Source organism: Ursus americanus, chromosome 20 (genome assembly GCF_024610735.1).
Source record: "Ursus americanus isolate L20-20 chromosome 20, mUrsAme1.1.p, whole genome shotgun sequence".
In the NCBI taxonomy this organism is placed as follows: domain Eukaryota; kingdom Metazoa; phylum Chordata; class Mammalia; order Carnivora; family Ursidae; genus Ursus; species Ursus americanus.
Genome location: NC_142146.1, coordinates 2581293 through 2607813, shown reverse-complemented (window position 1 = coordinate 2607813; position 26521 = coordinate 2581293). Strand labels below are relative to the sequence as shown.

Below are 26521 nucleotides of genomic sequence, written 5' to 3'. Positions count from 1 at the left end.
CAGGGCCTGATGGATTTCCTGGGGAATTCTACCAAACATTCAAAGAAGAAATGATACCTATTCTCCTGAAGCTGTTTCAAAAAATAGAAACAGAAGGAAAACTACCAAACTCATTCTATGAGACCAGTATTACCTTGATCCCCAAACCAGGCAAAGACCCCATCAAAAAAGAGAATTACAGACCGATCTCCGTGATGAATATGGATGCCAAAATTCTCAACAATATCCTACCTAATGGGATCCAACAGTATATTAAAAGGATTATCCATCACGACCAAGTGGAATTCATCCCTGGGACGCAAGGGCAGTTCAACATTCGCAAATTGATCAGTGTAATAGATCATACTTAGAAGAGACAAGAACCATATGATCCTTTCAATTGATGCAGAAAAAGCATTTGACAAAACACAGCATCCTTTCCTGATTAAAACACTTCAGAGTGTAGGGATAGGAGGTACATTCCTCAATTTAAAAAACCATCTATGAAAAGCCCACAACGAATATCGTTCTCAATGGGGAAAAGCTGAAAGCCTTCCCCTTGAGATTAGGCACATAACAAGGATACCCACTCTTGCCGTTATTGTTCAACAGAGTACTGGAAGTCCTAGCAACAGCAATGAGACAATAAAAAAGAATAAAAGGTATTCAGATTGGCAAAGAGGAAGTCAAACTCTCTTCGCAGATGACATAATGCTTTATATAGAAAACCCAAAACACTCCACCCCCAAATTACTAGAACTCCTACAACAATTCAGTAATGTGGCAGGATAAAAAATCAATGCTCAGAAATCAGTTGCATTTCTATACAAAAACAATGAGACTGAAGAAAGAGCAATTAGGGAATTGATTCCATTTACAATAGCACCAAAAACCATAAGATATCTCGGAACAAACTTTACCAGAGAGGTAAAGGATCTGTACTATAGAAACTACAGAACACTGATGAAGAAGACACAAAAAGATGGAAAAACATCCCATGCTCATGGATGGGAAGAATTAACATAGTTAAAATGTGTATGCTACCCAGAGCAACCTACACTTTCAACGCCATCCCAGTCAAAATACCAATGACATTTTTCAAAGAGCTGGAACAAACAATCCTAAAATTTGTGTGGCACCAGAAAAGACCCCAAATTGCCGAGGAAATGTTGAAAAAGAAAAACAAAGTTGGGGGCATCACAATGCCGGATTTCGAGTTGTACTACAAAGTTGTGATCATCAAGACAGCATGGTACTGGCACAAAAACATACACGTGGGCCAATGGAACAGAATAGAGACTCCAGAAGTGAACTTTCGACCTTATGGTCAACTAATCTTTGACAATGGAGGAAAAAATATCCAGTGGAAAAAAGCCACTCTCTTCAATAAATGGTGCTCAGAAAATTGGACAGCTATATACAAAAGAATGAAACTTGACCACTCTCTCACACAATATACAAAGACAAACTCCAAATGGATGAAAGACCTCAATGTGAGACAGGAATCCATCAAAATCATAGAGGAGAACATAGGCTGTAACCTCTTTGACATCAGCCACAGCAGCTTCTTTCATGACACGTCTCCAAAGGCAAGGGAAACAGAAGAAGAAATGAGCTTTTGGGACTTCATCAAGATAAAGTTTCTGCACAGCAAAGGAAACAGTCCTCAAAACAAAGAGACAACCCTCAGAATGGGAGAAGATATTTGCCAATGACACTACAGATAAAAGGCAAGATCTATAAGGAACTTCTGAAACTCAGGACATGAGAAGCAAATAATCAAATCAAAAAATGGACAGAAGATAGGAACAGACACTTTTCCAATGAAGACATACAAATGGCTAACAGACACATGAAAAAATATTCAACATCATTAGTCATCAGGGAAATTCAAATCAAAGCCACTTTGAGATACCACTTAACACCGGTTTGAATGGCAAAAATGGACAAGGCAAGAAACAACAAATGTTGGAGTGGATGTGGAGAAAGGGGAGCCCTCTTACACTGTTGGTGGGAATGCAAGTTGGTACAGCCTCTTTGGAAAACAATGTGGAGGTCCCTTAAAAGTTAAAAATTGAGCTACCCTGTGATCCAGCAATTGCACTACTGGGTATTTACCCCAAAGATACAGACGTAGTGAAGAGAAGGGCCATATGCACCTCAATGTTCATAGCAGCATTGTCCACAATAGCTAAACTGTGGAAGGAGCCGAGATGCCCTTCATCAGATGACTGGATTAAGAAGATGTGGTCCATCTATACAATGGAATATTACTCAGCCATCAGAAAGAACAATTACACAACATTTGTAGCAACATGGACAGGACTGAAGGAGATTATGCTAAGTGAAATAAGTCAAGCAGAGAAAGACAATTATCATATGTTTTCAATCATTTATGGAACATAAGAAATAGGAAGATCACTAGGAGAAGGAAGGGAAGAATTAAGGGGGGGGTAAACAGAAGGGGGAATGAACCATGAGAGAGTGTGGACTCTGGGAAACAAACTGAGGGCTTCAGAGGGGAGGGGTGTGGGGGAATGGGATAGGCTGGTGATGGGTATTAAGGAGGGCATGTATTGCATGGTGCACTGGGTGTTATACGCAAATAATGAATCATAGAACATTGCATCAAAAACTAATGATACAAACTGAGGGCTTCAGAGGGGAAGGGGATGGGGGATTGGGATAGGCCGGTGATGGGTATTAAGGAGGGCACGTATTGCATTGAGCACTGGGTGTTATATGCAAACAATGAATCATGGAACACTACATCAAAAACTAATGATGTATTGTATGGTGACTAACATAATAAAAAATTTTTTAAAAAATGCCTAGAAAGCTCCTTCATACAGTTTCTGTTGTCATCTCACCTCTCATTATCTTCTGATACAGAGGTTTTCAGACTTCTTGGTTCATAGTGTCCATAGGCCGAAAGAAGTCCATTGATGGCTTTATTTATTAAGTTTTTAGATCAAAACAAGTTGATAGTAGGTATTTGATGGTACTTGACAGAAGGTGCTTTGGAAATTTAAAATAAGCTATGGAGTTCCTGTGAATTCGCTCTAGTGCCCTGGATGTCATGGGACACAGTTAAGGAATTGCAGTGATTCTACTGAGTGATCCTGCTTCCCTTGAAGCACCAGCATTGAAGATATATTTGACTTTTTCAAGTCCTATGAATTTTTTCATTTCTTTAACTAATTATAACATTTAGGTTGTTTATAAAAATTATCCTACTATTTAGGTTAAATAGATTGTTGAGACTACCTAGGAAATATTTTTTTGTGAAAAAAGTGCAATTTGTCTAGCACAGAGCTCAGGGATATAATCCATTTATAATAACTATAGTACATCGATATTTTCTTCCAAACATTAAGTCATTCTTCTTCTGATCCATATGCTAACAAGTTGGCATTTTGGACAGTGGCAGCTATGACAGAGAGCTCAAATGGCTAGTAGATGTTCCTCCCGTCAGATGGAGTAGCTTTTGAAACAAGGGAAGTGTGCACCTCTAGGTGCAAGAGGAGCAGCACTACCCTTGTGTCCAGGACAGCTATACAACTCCACCCTTCAGGCAACGATTGGGAGAAGGATCTCGGTATAGGAAGGCTCCAGCACAAATCAGCCTTAGTTTTCAAATTTTCAAATTGACATGATCACACAAATATTTTTGTAGCTTATTTTACAACCCCTAATTTTGAAAACTGTATCCTTATACACTCTGCTTCTCCTTCCTGTGCTCCCACTTCAAAAGAATTATCTAGTATTTTCAAGAGGAATTAACATTGGTGGCCTGTTTGATGAAGGACAGACTAGGATAATAACTGTGGGTAGCTAAGGGATATGGCTTGTGTTTAGGGATGTGGACCCGACCTCAATGCAAAAGGAAAAAAAAATAGTATTTATCATTTTATGTTTGAATTTTCCTGACCCCCTTTGAAATAATTATCCTTTTCTGGGTAGGGAAAGTTTTAATGAACACTCATACTTTGATTTTGATTATACTTTTTTATTAGGTAGTTTGTAGTTCATTAGAAAGGCTTTCACATTCACAAAGAATTCGAACATATTCAGGATATCAGTGAGAATTCAGGTGTGTCTGTAATCTAGGACATTTATCATACATTTAATGACTTTAAAATTTTTTTATTTTGAAACAATTTTAGATTTACAGAATGTTGCAAAAATTAGTATAGAGACTTCCCATGCATACTTCACCTATCTTCCTTTCATGTTAACATCCTACATAGTAATAGCACAGTTATTAAAACCAAGAAATCAGCTGTCATAAAATCCAATTAATTGGACATTTCATCGGCTCCTAGGAGGAGTTACGTGTTGCCAGCATATCTTATTACTGATTATGTTCACCTTGATAACTTAGTTAAAAATGTTATCTGCCAGTTTTCTACACTGTAAAGTTACTGTTTGTCCCTTTATAATTGATATTTTGGGCAAGAGACTTTATACATTATCCTGTTTTTCCTCAAACCTTTATACCTTAATTTTAATATTCATCCGGGGATCTTTCCTGCAAGTTACTACTGTGGTATTTGCCCAGTGGTGATTCTGAATTTTCCCTATTTCTTCTACGTTTGTTAATTGGAATTTTGAGTAAAGAAGAGCTTTCCTTTCTCCATTTACTTATTCATTTATATCAATATGAACTCAGGTATTTATTTTATCTTATGGGTTATATATAATCTAATACTATTATTATTTTCTTGCTCAGACTCTTCTAGATTTGACCTTTGAAAGTCCTTCAGGGTAGTTCCTACATTCTTTCCTCATGTACTATTAATTTTTCTACCATTTTCTTATTTTTTGGAGCCACAGAGTTGTTTTAAGTTTCATGTTCTCTTTACACCACCCCAACATTGGGAACAACCACGGAGCTTCTCCAAGGAGTTCTGGTTCCTTTAATTGGAGAATGGTATTTGAAAACCAAGATCTAAATGAGCTAATTGCTGCCAGAGCATCACTGCAGCCAGGTCTTCTCAGTGCACAGGGCTAAGAAATTTATGCATTATATAGGTATATAAAATATGTAAGTAAAAAATACGTATAGGAAATATATGAATGTATATATATACAGAAAACACACATACACAAAAATATATTTTTGTATTTGTATGTATATTAAAAAATTAGTCCATACTGACAGCTCGATTCTAATCCAACACCACAGGGTCATTTTAGCCTTCCCTTTTTTAAATTTATAAATTCTTTCTCTGACAGCAAGAAATATGACTTTCATTACCTACATGTTTATTCATTTATCTATCCCACTATCCAAAAGTGGTGTCAGAACTGCTAACCCATACCCCTGTGAAAAAAATTCAGAGTATAGTATTAGTATAAAGGTATTTTCTTCTTTAGCCTTACAGTATTCAGCCAAAATAGTATTTCCTAAGTTACTTAGGTTAGTTCTTTTCTTTTCCCCACTCCTATTCAGTGTGGTTAGGTTTATTCATTACTGTTTCCTTTATATTTTGAATTCTTCCAAATCCTGCTTTTAATTATTTATTTAGGGAGGTATATGAAACATTACTGTTCTAAGAGTCAAAGCAATACTAAAACATATGCAATGAGAAGTGTCATCCTTCTTATCCCTACTGTCCCATTTCCATTCCCTCCACTTTTTACTTCTTTTCCAACTACTGGAGGTAGCCAGTCTTTTAGTTTCTAGTTTACCACTCTCAATGAGCAAATACACACACACACACACACACACACACACACACACACACACACACAGATATACATATATACATACATGCATACACACATATATATTTACTTCTTACATAAAGTATATCAGTCAATAAATATTATTTTCAACTTTGCTTTTTTCATTAAAACATAACACCCAGTGCTCTATGCAATATGTACCCTCCTTAATACCGTTCACCGGGCTAGCCCATCCCCCACCCACCTCTCTTCTAAAACCCTCAGTTTGTTTTCTGGAGTCCATAGTCTCTCATGGTTCATCTCCCCTTCTATTTTCTCCCCCTTCATTTTTCCCTTCCTTCTCCTAACGATCTCCCTGCTATCCCTTATGTTCCACAAATAAGTGAAACCATATGATAATTGTCTTTCTCTGCTTGACTTATTTCATTTAGCACAATCTCCTCCAGTTCCATCCATGTTGATGAGAATGTTGGGTAATCATCCTTTCTGATAGCTGAGTAATATTCCACTGTATATATGGACCACATCTTCTTTATCCATTCATCTGTTGTCATTCTTTTTTTATAACTGCAAAGTACTTCATTGTGTGGATATACTATAAGTTATTCAATCAACGTATGGGTATTTAAGTTGTCTCCAATATTTGGCCGTAAAAATAATGCTGCAGTGAATAACCTTGGATATATGTATTTTTGTATTGTTGGAAGTATATTTTTAAGATACATTTCTATAATTGGGATTACTTGGTCAAAAGATCAGTGCATTAGAGCAACCACTAAACAATTATACAAAGTACTCAAAAAGCTATAGCTAACCAAAATATAATTCTAAAAATATCCAAAGTAACCCCAAAGGAAGGTCAGGAAGGGGAAACAGAGAACAGATAATAAAATGGCAGACTTAAGTTCTAGCATATCAGTAATCACTTCAAATGTAAATGTTCTAATTATAATTAAAGGGCAGTGATTGGCAAAGTAGATATGAACGCATGATCCAACTATTTGCTATCTACAAGAAATTCACTTCCATTATAGATATAGGTAGGTTGAAAGTCAAAGGATGGAAAGCAATATACCATGCAAATGTTAATTTTAAAAAGAATGTGAATGGCTATATAAATATCAGATAGGATACACTTCAGAGCAAAGAAAACTACCAAAGGGGAACACTGTATAATGATAAAATGGTCAATACACCAAGGATACTTAGCAATCCTAAATGTATATGCAGAAGACAACAGAGCTTCAAAATATATGAAGCAAAACTGATAGAACTGAACAGATAAAATAGACAAATCTATAACTTTAGTTGGAGACACTATAAAATCAAATTACCAAAGAAGATAGCAAAAAAGGAGCAAAGGAACTACAAAATGAAAACAATTTAACAGAATGTCAGTACTGAGTCCTTGCCTATCAATATTACTTTAATGTGACTAGATTAAATTCTCTAATTAGAAGAGTGTGTGAATGGATTAAAATATAAGACCCAGCTATATGCTGCCTTCAAGAGACTTAACTTCAGCCATAAAGACACACTTATGCTGAAAGTGAAGGGATGAAAAAAGCTATTCCATGCAAATGGAAGCCAAAAGAGGGCAGGCTATAGTTTTATCAGAAAAACTACACTTTAAGTAACAAGAGACATGGTCATTATATAATGTGAAGGAGTCAGTTCATCAAGAGGATATAACAATTGTAAATATATATATTTATATAATTATATATATACAATAATTGTAAATATATATGTGTACCCAATATCAGAGCAGCTTAATATGAAATATCAAATATCAATATCAAAGCAAATCTTAACAGATCTGATGGGAGAAATAGAAACCAGTGTAATAAAAATACCCACTTCCAACAATGCATATATCATCCCGCAGAAAATCAGTAAAGAAACGTGTGAATGGATCTAACACACATATACAAAACTATTCCATCCAACAGAACAGAATATATTTTTTCTCATGCACACTCAGAGCATTCTCAGACTAGATCATATGTTAGTTAGTTCACAAAACAAGTCAAAAAATTTAAGAATATGGAATCAAGTATCTTTCTTGATCAATATGAAACTAGAAATCAATAACAGGAGGAAAACTGGAAAATACACAAATATGTGGAAATTAAACAACATACTCCTGAACAACTAGTGAGTCAAAGAAGAAATCAAAAGAGAAGTAAAAGGAAATCTTGGACAAATAAAAATGGAAACACAACATACCAAAATCTATGGGATACAGCAAAAGCAGTTCTAAGACATTTATAGTGATAAATGCCTACATTAAGAAAAAAGGGGGATCTCAAACCTAACTGTATGTACACCTCAAGGAACTAGAAAAAAGAAGAACAAACTGAGTTAGGATTAATAGAAGGAAGGAAATAAAGATTAGAGCAGAAATAGAGACTAGAGAAACAACAGAAAAGAAAGCAAAACTGGTTGGTTGGTTTTTTGAAAAGATAACATTGACAAACCTTTAACTACACTAAGGAAAAAAGAGGGCTCACATAAATCAGAAATGAAAGAGGAGACATTACAACTGACAGCACAGAAATACAAAAGCTCTTAGAAGACTACTATGAACAATTACACACCAAATAATTGGACAATCCAGAAGAATTGAATAAATTCCTAGAAATATACAACCTACCAAGTTTGAATCATGAAAAAATGGAAAAATTGAACAGACCAGTATTGACTAAGGAGACTGAATCAGTAAAATAAAACAACACAAAACAAAATTTTTTAAAAAAAGCAACTCCCCATAAAGAAAAGCCCAGGAATAGATGGCTTCACTGATAAATTTTACCAAACAGTTAAGGAAGAATTAATACAAATTCTTCTCAAAGCCTTCCAAAAAATTGAAGATGAGGGGACACTTCCAGACTTCTTTACAAGTCCAGCACTGCTCTGATACCAAAGTCCAACAAGGATACTACAAAAATTGAAAATCATAGTACGGTATTCCTGATGAACATAGATACAAAAATTCTCAACAAAATATTAGTAAACCAAATTCAACTACACATGATATACCAAGATAAAATGGGATATATCCCTGGGATACAATAACGGTTTTAACATGTGCAAAACAATAAATATGATATTAGCACATTAACAGAAAGGATAGATATCAAATGATTCAATAGATGCAGATAAAGCATTTGACAAAATTTAACATCCTTTTGTGATAAAAACTCTCAACACATTAGGTATACAAAGAATGTACTTCACTATAATAATGGCCATATATGACAAACCCATAGTTGACATCATACTTAACAGTAAAAAAGCTGATATATTTTCCTCTGAGGTCAGGAACAAGGAAATGATGCCTACTGTCACCCCTTCTGTTCAGCGTAATGCTAGAAGTCCTAGCCAGAGCAATTAGGTGAGAAAAAGAAATGAGACATTCAAATTAGAAAGAAAGAATTAAAATAGTCTCCGTTTGCAGATAACATGATCCTACATACAGAAAACCTTAAAGACTCAACCAAAACCTGTTAGAACTAATAAATGAAGTATTTTTAATAAAGTTGCAGGATACAATATTGACATACAAAAATCAGTTGCATCTTGAAAAAGCATTTGACAAAGTACAACATCCATTTGTGATAAAAACCCTCCATAAAGTAGGGTTACAAAGAATGTACCTCAACATAATAAAGGTTATATCACAAAAAACCCACACCTAATATCATCCTCAATGGGGAAAAACAGAGCTATTCCTCTACTGTCAGGAAAAAGTCAGTGATGTCCACTCTCACCACTGTTATTTAACATAGTATTGGAAGTCCTAGCCACAGCAATCAGAAAACAAAAAGAAATAAAAGACATTCAAATTGGCAAGGAAGAAGTCAAACATTAGCCGTTTGCAGATGACATGATCCTGTATGTAGAAAACCCAAAAGACTCCAACGAAAAATTCCTAGAACTGATACGTGAATTCAGTAAAGTCACAGGATACAAAATCAATGTATAGTAATCTGTCATATTTCTATACACCAATAATGAAGCAGCAGAAAGAGAAATCAAAGGATCAATCCCATTTACAATTGCAGTAAAAACCATAAGATAAGCTAGACATAAACCTAAGCAAAGAGGGGAAAGGCCTGTACTCTAAAACTATAAAACACTGATGAAAGAAATGGAAGAGGACACAGGAAATGAAAAGACATTCCATGCTCAGAGATTGGAAGAACAAATATTGTTAAACTGTCTATACCACCCAAAGCAATCTACACATTTAATGCAATCCATATCAAAATATCAACAGCATTTTTCACAGAGCTAGAACAATCCTAAAATTTGTATGGAACCACAAAATATCCCAAATAGTGAAAGCAACCTGGAAAAAGAAAAGAAAAGCAGGAGGCATCACAATTCCAGCCTTCAAGTAATATTACAAAGCTGTAATCATCAAGACAGTGTCGTACTGGCACAAAAATAGACACATAGATCAATGGAACAGAACAGAAACCCCAGAAATGGACCCACATTATATCTTCAATTAATCTTTGACAAAGCAGGAAAGAATATCCAATGGAAAATAAGAGACTCTTCAACAAGTGTTGGGAACACTGTACAGCAACACACAAAAGTAAATGAAATTGGACCACTTCCTTAAAACCATACACAAAAATAAACTGCACATAATAAAAAATAATAATAAAAGGCAGAGTTGGGATCTCGGTTAAAAAAAAAAAAAACATGGGTGAAAGACCTAAATGTGAGAGAGGAGGGATGCCTGGATGGCTGTCTGTTAAGCGCCTGCTTTTCAGCTCAGGTCATGATCTCAGGGTTCTGGGATCGAGCCCCGTGTTGGGCTCCCTGCACAGTAGGGAGACTGCTTCTCCCTCTCCCTCTGCCCCTTCCCCCTTTGCTTGTGCTCTCTCTCTCTCAAATAAAAATTAAATTAAATTAAAGTGAGACAGGAAATCATTAAAATCTTGGAGGAGAACACAGGCAATAACCTCTTTGGCATTGGTCATAGCAACTTCTTACTAGATACGTCTCCTGAGGCAAGGGAAACATAAGCAAACATGAAGTATTGGGCCCTCATTAAGATTAAAAGCTTCTGTACAATGAAGGAAACAATCAACAAAACTGAAAGGCAACCTATGGAATGGGAGAAGATATTTGCAAATGACATCTGATAAAGGGTTAGTATCCAGAATCTATAAAGAATTTATCAAACTCGAGACTCCAAAAACAAATAATCCAGTTAAGAAATGGGCAGAAGACACGAATAGACATTTTTCCAAAGGATATACAAATGGCCAACAGACACATGAAAAAATGCTCAACGTCACTTACCATCTGGGAAATGCAAATCAAAATTACAATGAGATACCACCTCACACCTGTCAGAATGGCTAAAATTAACAACACAAGAAACAATAAGTGTTGGTGAGGACGCAGAGAAAGGGGCTCTTGAACTGTTGGTGGGAGTGCAAACTGGTGCAGCCACTCTGAAAAACCGTTTGGAGTTTCCTCAAAAAGTTTAAAATAGAACTGCCCTAGGATCCAGCAATTGCCCTACTTAGTATTAACACAAAGGATACAAAAATACTATTTTGAAAGGATACATGCACCTTGATGTTTATAGCAGCATTATCAACAATAGCCAAGTTATGGAAAGAGCACAAATGTCCATCGACTGATGAATGAATAAAGAAGATGTGGTATGTATACACACACACACACACACACACACACACACACAGGAATATTACTCAGACATCAAAAAGAATGAAATCTCACCATTTGCAACAATGTGGATGGAGCTGGAATGTATTATGCTAAGCGAAATAAATCAGAGAAAGACAAATACCATGATTTCACTCATGTAGAATTTAAGAAACAAACAAATGAGCATAGGACAAAAAGAGAGAGAGAGATACCAAGAAACAGACTCTTAACTATAGAGAATAAACTGATGGCTACTAGAGGAGAGGTAGAAGAGAGGATGGGTTAAATAGGTGATGGGGATTAAGGATCATTTGTTGTGATGAGCACCAGGTGTTTGTGGAAGTGTTGAATCACTAAATTATACACCTGAAACTAATATTACAGTGTAAGTTAACTGGAATTTAAATAAAAGCTTAAAAATAAAGTAAAAATTAAAAAATAAAAAAATTGATCACTTGCATCTCTATATACTAACAATGAAGTATTAAAAAAAAAGAGATCAGGAAAAAAAAGCTCTTTTACAATAACATCAAAAAACAAATACTTAAGAAATAAATTTACTGAGGAGATAAAATATACATTGAAAACCATAAAACATTGGCAAAAGAAATCAAAAAAGTAAATGAAAGGCTATTCTGTGTTCATAGGTTGGAAGAATTAATATTGTGAAAATGTCCATGCTACCCAAAACTAATTGTAGATTCAACTCAATTCCTATCAAAGTTCTATTAACATTTTTTACAGAAGTAGAAAAAACAATTTTAAAATGCATATGGAACTACAACATAACCTGAATCACTAAAGCAATCTTGAGTAAAAAGAACAAAGTAGGATGTGGTGTATATATACAATGGAGTATATATTATTCGTCTTTAAAAAGATTATCCTGCCATCTATGACAACATGGATTAACCTGAAGTATATTATGCTAAATGAAAGAGAAAGACAAATCTGCATGATCTCACTTACATGTGGAAACTAAAAAAGTCTAACTCAGCAACAAATTAGAATAGTGGGGAGTGGGGCAAATGAGATGTTAGCCAAAGGGTACAAACTTGGAGTTATAAGATTATTATGTTCTGGAGACCTATTTTACCACATGAGGACTATAGTTAATAATAAGGTATTGTGTACTTGAAATTTGCTGAGAGTAGATCTTGTGTTCTCTACACACACACACACACACACAGACACACACAAATTAGGTGATGTGATAGATACATTATCTCTATAGTGACAATGATTTCACAATGTATACATCTAATAAAACATGTATATTAAATATATACAATTTTTATTTGTCAACATGCTTCAGTGTAACTGGAGAAAAAAGTATCAATACCAATGCTAGCAAGGATGTGGAAAAGTGTCTCATATGTTATTGATGGGAATGTAAAATTGTATAGCCATTCTGGAAAATAGCTTAGCAGTTTCTTTAAAAACCAGACATATAAAAATCAAGTACAGCTATTGAACTACTAGGCATTTATTCTAATCAAATGAAAACTTGTACTCAAAAACTTGGGTACAGATATTCATAGCAGCTTTAATTGTAATAGCCAAAAACTGGGGGGCGGGGGACAGACGTTCTTCAACAGGTGAATGAACAGTTCAATTGTGGTATATCCATACCAAGGAAACTACTTAGCAGTAAAAATTAACAAACTATTGAAACATGAAATGAATTGATCTCATTGCGTTGAATTTAAAAAGCCGATCTTAAAGGCCACAGGCTATATGGTTTCATTTATATAACATTCTTAAAATGACAGAGCTATAGATATGGAGAACCAATTGTTGGTTGACAGGGCACACCAGGGGACAGGGCTTGGGGGATGAGTACAAATGGATAGTATGAGGAAATTCCTTTGCGGTGATGGAGTAGTTCTATATCTGTATTGTGGTGACGGTTACATAAATCTATACATGGGATAAAATTGCAAAGAAGTACACACACACAAACAGATGAATGCATGTGAAAGGTGGTGAAAACTGAGTAATATCTGTAGTCTAATTAACAGTATTGTAACAATGTCAGTTTCCTAGTTTTTATGTTGTTCTACAATTATATAAGAAATCATCATTGGAAGAAGCTGAGTGAAGGGTACCAGGACTGTGTACTATTTTGAAAATTCCTGTGAGTTTATAATTTATTTCAAAATAAATTTTTTGAAGGTAAGTACATAGATACTGTCAAATTTCCCTCTGAGAGGGCTGTACCAATTTGTATATATGGTATGTATATGTATGTTATGTTTGGTATATGTGTGTGTTTGTATATGCATTTTGGTATATGTGCATGTATGTATACACGTGTGTGTATGTGTATATATATATATATATACACATATATATATACATACATATATGTATATATAAAACCAGAAGAGTCTATTCAGCACAGCTTTACTAACATAGTATGTTGCATAATTTTTAATCTTTTCTAATCTGTTAGGTAACAAATGGTGTTTCAGTGTTGTTCTAATTTGCTTTTCTTTTATTATGAGTTTGAACATTTTCTTTTCATATATTTGAGGGCCATTTTTATACTCTTTGCTGTGAATTGTCTGCTGATGTCTTTTCCCATTTTTCTATTGGATTCTGGTTCTTTGTTCCTAAAGTGTCAAGAGTTCTTAATATATTGTATTAGACCTTTGTGCTATATATTACAAATATTTTTTCCAGTTTGTCAGTTGTTTTGCCATGCAAAAAACTTTTATTTTTATTCAACCTAAATTATCAATCTTATTTTTATTGCCTGAGTTTTGAGTCATAGTTTCTTTTTATTGCATCTGAATTTTGGGTCATAATTTCCTTGCACCAAGGTTTTGGAGAAATTCACCCATGTTTTCTTCTATTGCTTGTATGGTTTCATTTTTATATTTAGGTTCATAATCTATTTGAAGTTTATTCTTATGTGTGGTGTAAGATGGAGATCTAATTTTTTCCCAGTGGTTGTCCAGTTTTCCCAGAACCATTTATTTAATTTGAGTGATTTGAGATGCTACCTTTATCATATACTAAATTTCATATGTGCTTGGGTCTGTGTCTGGACTTCGTATTCCCTGGCACCAGTTCCATGGTATTTTAATTGTAGAGGCTTTAGTAAGTACTATGTTTTAACATTTTGTTGGGACCTGCAAAACTTTTCAAAGTTTTTCTTGCTCTTCTTGCATATATGTTTTTACCACATGAACTTTAGTATCAACTTCCTAACCTCATATAGTAGCTTGTTGGTATTTTTACTGGAATTACATTAAATCTGTGAATTAACTTAGTAAGAACTAACATCTTTTTAATACTGAATTCTATTAAAGAACATGAAATGTTTTTATATTTAAACTTATGTGTCTTTCAGAAGTGTTTTAGAATTTTCCTCCTATAAGTATTTAATCTTCGTTGCTATTGTAAATGGATTTTTCTGTATCATTATGTGCTGTATTTCTTTATTTTTTGTATATATAAGGGGCATTTTTGTTTGTAAATTTTATATTCTGTTAATTTACTCTAAAGTCTTTATTGTTTGAGTTAGTTTCGTCTTTGAATCTGTGGGCATTTCCAGGTATACTATCATATCATTTGTGAGTAGAGATTGTTTTACTTCTTTACCATTATTACTCCTGTAAGTAATTTGTCTCATCTAATTGCCTTGGCTCATACCTCTAGTACAGTATTGAATAATAATGGGTATAGTGGACATCCTTTCATTGTTCCTGATCTTAGTGGAAATATCTCTAGAATTTTCTCATTAAATACAGTCATGGCCTTAGGACTGTGATATATATATTTAATCACTTTAAGGAAGTATCTCTCCGTTCCTATATTTGTGAGTGAATTGGTGTTGAATTTTATCAAAGCCTTTTTAATATCTATGGAAATAATCATGATTTTTTCTCTTAGATTTATTAATATGATATATAATACTGATGGATTTTAATATTGAAGTTACCTTATATTTGTGAAGTAAATACCACTTTGTCCTGGTGTGTCATTTTCTTAAGGTGGTCTTGGATTCTGTTTGTCAAAATTTTATAATTTTGTGGTAAAGTACACTTAATATAAAACTTATCATCTTAACCATTTTTAAGTGTACAGTTTGGTGGTATTAAATACATTCATATTGTTGTGCAACCATCACCACCATCATCCCCATAACTCTTCAATTTGAAAAACTGATTTGCTTCTTAATATTTTATCTAGCTTTTTGTGTCACCATTATAAGTAACATTGTTTTATACTTTTCTTTTTTTGTTCTGTCTTTATCAGTGTTATTTATGCTTGATTCATGAAAGGAATTAAGGAAGTTGTCCTGCCCTTTTAATGCTCTGGAATCATATAGAGAGCGTTGGGACTAATTATCAAAATCGACCCCACGGTTGGCTGCTATACAGTACTGTTAGTTTAATGGCACCCTCTTCTTTCTCCTTTTTCTCTTCCCAGTGGCCAAAGGCGGCTGCTTCTCATTTTTGTCTTTTTTCTTTCCCAGAATCTATGCATTTTATAGATTGTGTTCTTTAAGTCACACGAACTTTTAAGTTCCTTCTGTGTGGTTTGTGTTTGAATCCACTCAGATTTTTTTTTTTTTTTTTTGGCATTTTCAAACTTAGTGTGGACTTAGTCTTTGTAGTAGTATATTTTTAATCAATGTTAGGTCCTGCCTGTTCAGTTTTCCACAGGTTTTTTTGTATTGTGTTTTGGTCTGTTTCTGCTTATCACAAATCCTTGTTAGATCAGCAGGGTTAGAGTGGAAGCAGGAAGGATCAAGTGCTGGTGTTAATGTTTTTTCTGTCTTTATTCACAATAATTTTGAAGCTTTGGCACTCTCTGTCTTAAAGTTACCTTAAAGGCTGAAGGTACTGTTTCATGTAGAATTTGCTTTTTCCTTCTTGTTGCCTATGGTTTGGGAGGAAATAGTGTGAAGTAGTTGTGTATGCATTTGCTATTTTCTTCAGCTCTTAAGAATTTTTATAGTATATTACTACATGTTTTTTTTCTAGTCTCTTAGGTATAAACTACAGAACAAGTGGATTAGAGGCAATAGTGACTTTTGGAGGGTGAACATAATTAACCCTTTTCTATTGTTAAAGGTTACGGATGAGGCCATTTAAAAAGAACTGGAAATGTGATTTAGATTCAGCCTGGAATGAAATAGAGGTAGGACACTTATTTTTTTTAAATAAATTGCTAGGATCTCTGAGAACCAATAACAGCAAAGAAACTTTGAATAGTGGGAAAAGATTTTTAAATGCTCAAGGAAAAGAAGTCTAATATTTTTTAATACTTTGAAATGCAAACAATTCCTAGAGTTATGGACTATTCTAGAAATAATTGTTCAATTTCAAAATTAACAGATTAAGGTATAATAATCTAAGGCTTATTAGCCTTTAATTCTTGTCGCTGGACAGACTCGGTGCACAAGAAAGTTGGCTTTCTTGTCATAATCCACGGATGGCTGCAGTATGTGAAATGATAGCAGAAAGCCAAGGTCAGTATGCCCTCTCCAGGCATTTGGAGTATAAGAAATAGAGAACTTTCAGGATGATTCTACTGTTTAGTTTTTAAGATCATTTTTGTACTCATATAGTAATTGTTGGTCTAGTCTTAATTAGTATTTATATCCTTGAAATAATTTTTTGTTGGTGTAGAAAACTATTTCTTTGTTTATAATAGAGAATAATGAGAAGATGGTAAGTTTACTGAAATTTACTCTGTAGTCCCTTTCATAGAAGAAATGTAATGCCCAAAATGATATTTGGGCCCCCAAATTATAAATGGGTAGTAAAATACTGTATTTCTGTAGAGACAGCTCAAATCATATAGCTAATCATCTGTTTTCCATAAAATCTATCTCCACTGTCTAGTTCAGGTTTGGGGGTGATATCATTCAGTACATTAGGAAAAGATTATTAAAACAAATGTATATTGCCATCTGGGACTTATAGTCAGAAACACAAATTGTACAATAGCAAGTATTGATGGTATAACACTGTCAGTAAGTTTATAAGATCTACAGAGATTGTGTTAATAATTTCTGTATATCTAATGCCTACATGTGCCTATTCCATTATATGTTTTTATAAGTAATGGCTTTCTTTCTTTTTTCTTGCTTCATTTCTAATAATTCTGATAGCATTGTAAAGAAAAAGGTGACTGGACCAAACTGGGAAATTTATACATTAACATAAAAATGGGCTGTGAAAACTTTGCAGATTTCCAGAGATTTTGTGCTTGTATTGCTGAAACACTAACAAAAACCTGTAAAGAAGAGAGGCCAGGTGTTCCATTTTGTGAATTTGCTGAAACAGGTAAAATGTCACTGGGTCTCAGTATTGTGTATACTAGGGTGGTGCAGTGTTTTAACAGGAATGAAAAGCTCTTACTATTTTCCATGTTGGGGATAAGTTAATATTGCAGATTTCAGAGACTTCTCCTTCTCTTTATAAATCTTTTATCTTTTTATTATGTTAGATTATAATGATATAAGGTCAAGAATTGGTGTTTTAATACCTCAGTTTTCATATTCTTATTTGTCTTTTCATTCAGGTAAAACTATTGCTAACAAATTATACTGGAGGACTTGAATTTTTGAATCATTTAGGTTGTTAACTACCTTCACTACTACAAGTCAACAAAATTCATATGTTTTTGAGACTTTTTTTTTTTTTTTTTTTTTGGCATAAGCTCTTCACTGCTGTTTCTTATCAGAGGTCGGCAGACCTTTTCTGCAAAGGGCCATGAGTAAATCTTTTAGGCTTCACACAATCACATATGATCACACAATCACATAGTTTTCTTTTCCTTTCAAATAACCCTTTAAAAACAGGGGAACCATTCTTGGCTCACAAACTATACAAAAACAGGCTACAGGCCAGATTTGTCCTATAGGCTGTGGTTTGCCAACACCTGGTCTTTGTTCTAGTATCAATAATTTCATATTAATTTGCCTTTGCTGCCATTTTAAATGACTTTTTCACTTTTTTCCATATGCCTACTTTGTGTTGCAGTTAGCAAAGATCCACAAAATAGTGAAGTAGATAAAACTTTGCTGGGAAGAATTGGAATCAGTGCTATGTACTTCTATCACAAGCTATTACAGTGGTCCAAGGTATGTCATTAAATTTTTGTTTGGGCTTGGTACAGAGAGTGTTAAATTTTTTGAAAGAATATAGTTAATTCTGCAAATTAGAAATTTGCTAATAATTGTTATAAGTGGCAAAATGAGTCCCAGACTAGTAAGTGAATTATTAGGTAGGGTATTAGGCAAATGTGGAAAGGCAGTAGCATGAGATCAGCTACCCTGAAGATGTATCCGAAGTATGCTAAGTATCATATTTATTTGAAGCAACTTTCAATACAGAATTTTGCTACCTCTTAAGTATTGACAAAATTAACATAATTTTGCAAAAGCCCAGACACCTTTTTTAAGATGAACTCACAATTAACAGAACTTAAAAATCACCTCCTAGAATGCTCTGGAACACTATATACCAAATATCTTGATATCTACCTTTGAGGTTTAGCTCACCATAGAAGTGGTCTAGTTATTCTGAACCATACCGAAGTACCATTCTTTCGGTTTCCCTGGAGTGGCAGGTGGTTTTAGATTCAATAAAGTGAAATAAAGTAGAGGACAGGAAAATCTAAAATAGAAAGGAAGTGCTGAGGGATGAATGGAGCAGTTGAGAGTGTGGTCAATACTGAATCAGCTATTGTAACGTATCTTTTGTTACTTCCTTCTTCTTATAAAAAGGTTATTTTATAACTGAATATGTTCAATGACATTTAAGTACATGGTCATTCATACATATACAAATTCATGGATTTTTTCAATTAAAAAAAAATAAAAACAACAGTAGAATCCTTGTACATAAGGTCTCCAGTTTCCAAGGTCCTTAAGAGGTTAGCATTCACTGTGTGGTGGGCCTGGGATGGGCAGAATATACCTTTTTTTGGGGGGGGGGGGAATCAAAGTTTTTTTTATTTTTTATTTTTTTAAATATTTTTTTATTATGTTATTCACCATACAGTACATCCCTGGTTTTTGATGTAAAGTTCGATGATTCATTAGTTGCATAAACACCCAGTGCACCATGCAATACGTGCCCTCCCCACCACCCATCACCAGCCTATCCCATTCCCCCACCCCCCTCCCCTCTGAAGCCCTCAGTTTGTTTCTCAGAGTCCATAGTCTCCCATGCTTCACTCCCCCTTCTGATTACCCCCCCTTTCTTTATCCCTTTCTTCCCCTACCGATCTTCCTAGTTCTTATGTTCCATAGATGAGAGAAACCATATGATAATTGTCTTTCTCTGCTTGACTTATTTTGCTTAGCATTATCTCCTCCAGTGCCGTCCATGTTGCAGCAAATGTTGAGAACTCGTTCTTTTTGATAGCTGAGTAATATTCCATTGTATAGATGGACCACATCTTAATCCAGTCATCTGTTGAAGGGCATCTCGGCTCCTTCCACGATTTAGCTACCTTGTCCCTGGTTTCACAGTCTAGCTTAAGGTTCATTATACCATTAATTTCTTGAATATTTAATGCTTGAGAAGTTGAGGACTACATAACAAACTATTTTTGACAAAGATGGATTTTGCTGAAATTTTAGGGTGTATTTTAATTTTATTTGTTATTATTTTCTTAAGAGGCTGGTGAGTTTGTGCCTGTATTTTAATTTAAAATTTTCACTATCTTATTTGGAATGAATATTTTATTTATTTTACTCAGTATGAATTTTTTTAGTGAAATCTATTCCTTTTGAACACAAGTAAAACCATTGAAATTAAGCTAGAGCTATCTCCTTAAAAATGCATTCATTTCTATAATCAACTTAAAAGTACTTTGGCATCACAATATGCATCTGACTCAAATAATATGGAATATAATATAAAACAAGGATCCACAAACTAAGGGCCCAGTCTGACCCACAGCCTGTTTTTGTACATCTCAAGAGCTAAGAATGTTTTTTACACTTTTGAAGAGTTAGAAAATAAAAACAGCAATAACCAAAAAGAATGTGCAGCTGACCAAATGTGACCTGCAGAACCTAAGTGTTTACTGCTGGCTAATTATAGAAGAAGTTTGCTGACCCCTTATATAAAATAATACTGTATGTCTAATTTCTGATGTCCAAACTAGAGATAATCTTTATGTAGACTATGTGAAATAATTAGTCTGTTGAAAAAAACAATTTTCAGCCAGCAGTTTTATTTTTTTCCCCACTATCATTCTTTATGTAAATTTGGTAAGACAGTATCTTGATTTTCACTGTCTCTCCCTCTTGGCTCTTAGGATGATCAACAGAAGCGCAAAACGTGTAGTTAGTAGTTTTCCACATTAGGGTAAGAAATCCTTTTTCCAAATGAAATCTTTAGGGGAAGCACAAGTATAAAAACACTTGAAAAAGGGGGTCAGCAGGGTGAGGATAATATGAGGCAAAGCCCTGCTTCCTACCCTTCCCTGTCTGTCTCTGTGGCTAAGCAGGAGGGGACTTAAGGAAAGAGTCTTGAGAACCATCTGTCAGAAGGATGATTCAAATTGGGTAATTGACTTCTGTATAATTACTGATGTTATATCTCTGTGATACTCTAAATGGATGATACTCAATTAGTGTTCTTTATTTTTACTCTAGGGAAGGAAAGTCTTAGATAAACTATATGAATTAAAAATACATTTTACAAGTTTAAAAGGACTTACAGGGCCTGAGAAGCTAGCACCAAGATGTCAAATTGTGAATATTGCAGCAGAAATTTTTCTAAAAAGTGGAAGCCTAGATGGTGCCATTTGGGTATTGAGGGGTAAGTTATAATGTATGCAAGCATAACATAACTTGTTGTTATAAATTCTTGTGTGTGTAATTACCTTAAATTGATGTTGAATTGTGGGTGGTAATTTGGCCTAGTAAACCTTAGTGATCATGTAGGTAGGAAAGGTAGTTGTGTAAAATGGAAGGAGAAAGTTAACCTCACTTTTTTTTTTTTAAGATTGTATTTATTTCTTTGAGAGAAAGCATGAGCTGGGGGCGGGGGCAGTGGGGACAGGAAGAAGCAGGCTCCCTGCCGAGCAGGAAGCCAGATGCAGGACTCCATCCCAGGACCCTGGGATCAGGACCTGAGGTGAAGGCAGACGCTTAACCGACTGAGCCACCCAGCCACCCGAAAGTTAACCTCACTTTAAAGAAAAATTTGTATGACCTTTTATTGAAAACCTAGTTCTTACTTTGGCCTAGGAACCATACAAAAATGCTTTACCTCGATTATCTCCATTCATCCTCATGGAAACCCTATGAGTTTAGAATTAGTACAAGCCCCCCCTCCCTCGCTTTTTTTAAATAAAAAATGTCAGAGACATCAAGCAACTTGCCCAAACTGATGTAACAAGTAAGAATTGGAGGCTGGATTCAAACCCAGATAGTCCAGCTTCAGAGCCCAGGCTTCAGCTGCTACCTGAGATAGGGAAATCCCTACTGTAATCTGCATAAACTCTTATCTTTGTACATACAGGCAAACATGACTTCAAACCAAGACAAGTAAAGCTTACTTCCCTAGTAAGTCAATCCATCTAGCAGAAATTACAATGAAATTAAGCCAGCAGAAGCACTTAAGATTAGTTTGCTATGAGGTAAATAAAAATTTAGAGAACACACTGGTAACACAGCATGCTATCTAATGGTAGCTCTGGCTACTTGAACCATCAGGCAGACTTTATTTGATAAAATGGGATAACAATGGAGAAACCTCAAGAATCTCTGGGTTTAGGTGGGAAGATGGAATATATGCACAAACAAAGCAAATAGATAACCTTTACACTAACACACACACACATACCAGCATACATACATATTCATATGAATATATAATTAACATATTATTTATATGGAATTATTACATATATATAATACCTGGTATTTACTCAGGGTTGAGAGTTTATGGAATACAGAGGTTGTGGACTTCAGGATCAAAAAGCTTGTCGGAAAAGTTTTACTTCAATTTAACAAACATAGCCAGTGAAGTTTGCTAAGCGAGGAAGAGTAACCAAAATACAAAAATAGAAATTAGCAAAATGTAAGCCAAGCATTCTTTGTTAGAAAGAAGAGATGTGGCAAGAAATGGAAAGGTTAAAATAGTTGGTAAAAATGAGCTTGCGGCACCTTGTGACAGGAAACTTCAGCCTACAATTTCTGGCAAAACTAGTCTTTCTCAAACTAGAGCCTAAAGGAGAGTTTGTGGGAGGGTGTGGGATGGTCCATGGAGATTTTACATTTTTACAATTTCAGTGTTATCTTTAAAAATTGTATAAGTTACAAACATAGGATTCTCTTTTGCAGGGACCATTTCAATGGAAAGTCAGTCATAAATAAAAATTTACTTCTTCAAAAGAAGGGCCCACAGAAGTATGCTGACTTCTTCCCAGAATATTTTTTTCTTTTTGGTGCTTGAAAATCAGGGGGTTTTTGTTTTGTTTTGTTTTTGCTTTATTTTTATTTCTTATTATTTTTATTATGTTCAATTAGCCAGCATATAATATATCATTAGTTTTTTTTAACTAATTAATTAATTTAAACTAATTTTAACTAATTTAACATCATTAGCTTTCAATGATTCATCAGTTGCGTATAACACCCAGTGCTCATCACAACGCGTGCCCTCCTTAATACCCATCACCCAGTTCCCCCTCCCCGCACCCCTCTCCCTTCTGTAAATTTGGTTTGGTGCCCTGATTCCAGAGTCTCTCCTGGTTTGTCTTCCTCTCTGATTTCTTCCCATTCAGTTTTCCCTTCCTTCCCATGTCGTCCTCCTCACTATTCCTTATGTTCCACATATGAGTGATACCATATGATAATTGTCTTTCTCTGCTTGACTTATTTCACCTAACATAATCCCCTCCAGTTCCATCCATGTCGATGCAAATGGTAGGTATCCATCCTTTCTGATGGCTGAATAATATTCCATTGTATATATGAACCACATCTTCTTTATCCATTCATCTGTTGAAGGGCATCTCGGCTCCTTCCACAGTTTTGCTATCATGGACATTGCTGCTATGAACACTGGGGTACATGTGCCCTTTCTTTTCACTATGTCTGTATCTTTGGGGTAAATACCCAGTAGTGCAATTGCTGGCTCATAGGGTAGCTCTATTTTTAATTTTTTGAGGAGCCTGCATACTATTTTCCAGGGTGGCTGTACCAGCTTGCATTCCTACCAATAATGTAAGAGGATTCCACTTTCTCCACATCCTTCCCAACACTTGTTGTTTCCTGTCTTATTAATTTTTGCCATTCTAACTTATGTAAGGTGGTATCTCTTTGTGGTTTTCATTTATATTTCCCTGTTGGCTAGTGATGTTGAACATTCTTTCATGTGTCTGCTAACCTTTTGTATGTCTTCTTTGGAGAAGTGTATATTCATGTCTTCTGCCCATTTTTTGACTTGATTATTTGTTTTTTGGATGTTGAGTTTGAGAAGTTCTTTATAGATCTCGGATACCAGCCCTTTATCCATAATGTTATTTGCAGATATCTTCTCCCATTCCATGGATGGCGTCTTAGTTTTGTTAAATATTTCCTTTGCTGTGCAAAAGCTTTTTATCTTAATGAAGTCCCAGTAGCTCATTTTTGCTTTTGTTTCCCTTGCCTTTAGAGGCATGTCTTGAAAGAAGTCGCTGTGGCCAATGTCGAAAAGGTTACTGCCTATGTTCTCCTCTAGGATTTTGATGGATTCCTGCCTCACATTGAGGTCTTTCATCCATTTTCAGTTTATCTTTATGTATTGTGTAAGAGAATGTTCCAGTTCCATTCTTCTACATGCGGCTGTCCAATTTTTCCAGCACCATTTGTTGAAGAGACTGTCTTTTTTCCATTGGTTATTCTTTCCCGATTTGTTGAAGATTAGTTGACCATAGAATTGAGGGTCCATTTCTGGGTTCTCTGTTCTATTCCATTGAACTATGTGTCTGTTTTTGTGCCAATACCATGCTGACTTGATGATCACGGCTTTGTAGTATAGCTTAAAGTCAGGCATTGTGACGCCCCCAGCTTTGGTTTTCTATTTCAACATTCCCTTGGCAATTTTGGGTCTTTTCTGGTTCCATACAAATTTTAGGATTATTTGTTCCAGCTCTGTGAAAAATGTTGATGGTATTTTGATAGGGATTGCATTGAAAGTGTAGTTTGCTCTGGGCAGCATAGATGTTTTAATAATGTTTATTCTTCCAGTCCATGAGCATGGAATGTTTTTCCTTCTCTTTGTGTGGTCTTCCATGTCTTTCACAAGTGTTCTGTAGTTTCTAGAACATAGATCCTTTACCTGTTTGGTTAGGTTTATTCCAAGGTATCTTAAGGTTTTTGGTGCTATTGAAAATGGAATCAATTCCTTAATTTCTCTTTCTTCAGTCACATTGTTAGTGTATAGAAATGTCATTGATACCTGTGCATTGATTTTGTATCCTGCTATGTTGCTGAATTGCTGTATGAGTTCTAATAATTTGGGGGTGGAGTCTTTTGGGTTTTCCACATGAAGTATCATGTCATCTGTGAGGAAGGAGAGTTTGACTTCTTCTTTGCCAAGTGGAATGTCTTTTATTTCTTTCATTTCTCAGCCTATTGCTGAGGCTAAGACTTCTAGTACTATGTTGAACAAAAGTGGTGGAGTAGGCATTCCTGTCTTGTTCCTCACCTTAAGGGAAAAGCTCTGTTTTTCCCCCATTGAGAATGATATTCGCTGTGGGCTTTTCTTAGGTGGCTTTTATTATATTGAGGTATGTTCCCTCTATCCCTATATTTTGAAGAATTTTAATCAGGAAAGGATGATATATTTTGTCAAAGCCTTTTCTGCATCAATTGAGAGAATCTTATGGTTCTTGTCTCCTCTTTTGTTAATGTGATCTAGCACATTGATTGATTTCTGAATGTTGAGCTGCCCTTGCATCCCAGGAATAAATCCCACCTGATTGTGGTGAATAATCCTTTTAATGTACTGTTGGATCCTATTGGCTAGGACCTTGGTGAGTATTTTGGCATCCATATTCATCAGGGATATCGGTCTGTAATTCTCCTGTTTGATGGGGTCTTTGTCTGATTTTGGGATCAAGGTAATTCTGACCTTATAGAACAAGTTTGTAAGTTTTACTTCCATTTCTATTTTTTTGGAATAGCTTCACTAGAATAGGTATGATTTCTTCTTCAAATGTTTGGTAGAATTCCCCTGGGAAGCCATTTGGCCCTGGACTCTTGTTTTTGGGGAGTTTTTTATTACTGCTTCAATTTCCTTGCTGGTTATTGGTATGCTCAGATTGTCTGTTTCTTCCTGTTTTGGTCTTGGTAGTTTATAAGTGTCCAGGAATGCATCCATTTCTTCCAGATTGCCTAGTTTGTTGGCATATGGCTGCTGGTAATAAGTTCTAATAATTGTCTCTATTTCCTTGGTATTCGTCATGATTTCTCCCCTTTCCTTCATGGTTTTATTAATTTGGGTCCTCTCTCTCTCTCTCTTTTTCTCTCTCTTTCTTTTGGCATAAGTCTGGCCAGAGGTTTATCAATCTTTTTAATTCTTTCAAAGAACCAGCTTCTAGTTTTGTTGATCTGTTCTACTTTTCTTCTAGTTTCTGTTTCATTGATTTCTGCTCTAATCCTTATTATTTCTCTTCTCCTGCTTGGTTTAGGCTTTATTTGCTGTTCTTTCTCCAGATCCTTTAGGTATAAAGTTAGCTTGTGCATTTGGGTTTTTCTAATTTTTTGAGAAAGGTTTGGATGGCTATGTACTTCCCTCTAAGGACTGCCTTTGCAGTATCCCAAAGGTTCTAAACTGATGTGTTTTCATTTTCATTGGTTTGCATGAATTGTTTAAGTTCCGCTTTAAATTCCCGATTGACCCATTCATTCTTTAGCAGGATGCCTTTTAACCTCCAAGTGTTTGCATTCCTTCCAAATTTTCCCTTATGGTTTTCCTTGCGGCTTCCTTGTGGTTCCAATTTCAGTGCATTGTGGTCTGAAAATATTCAGGGAATAATCTCAGTCTGTTGGTATCGGTTGACACCTGATTTGTGACCCAGTATGTGGTCTATTCTGGAGAAAGTTCCATGTGCACTCGAGAAGAATGAGTATTCTGTCATTTTAGGGTGGAATGTTCTATATATACCTACGAAGTCCATC

At 35.0% G+C, this 26521-nt stretch overlaps 1 protein-coding gene across 6 annotated transcripts in view; it reads left to right on the top strand.

The window, feature by feature from the left end:
* TOPAZ1 (testis and ovary specific TOPAZ 1) overlaps window positions 1-26521 on the top strand; it is a 130549-nt gene that overhangs the window by 76997 nt on the left and 27031 nt on the right. For all 6 annotated transcript variants that reach the window (XM_045798364.2, XM_045798362.2, XM_045798366.2 and 3 more), the window contains 4 exons: window positions 16455-16521; window positions 17498-17672; window positions 18372-18472; window positions 21002-21167. In XM_045798364.2, the coding sequence (XP_045654320.1) occupies window positions 16455-16521; window positions 17498-17672; window positions 18372-18472; window positions 21002-21167 (509 nt within the window). The remainder of the gene's footprint in view (window positions 1-16454; window positions 16522-17497; window positions 17673-18371; window positions 18473-21001; window positions 21168-26521) is intronic.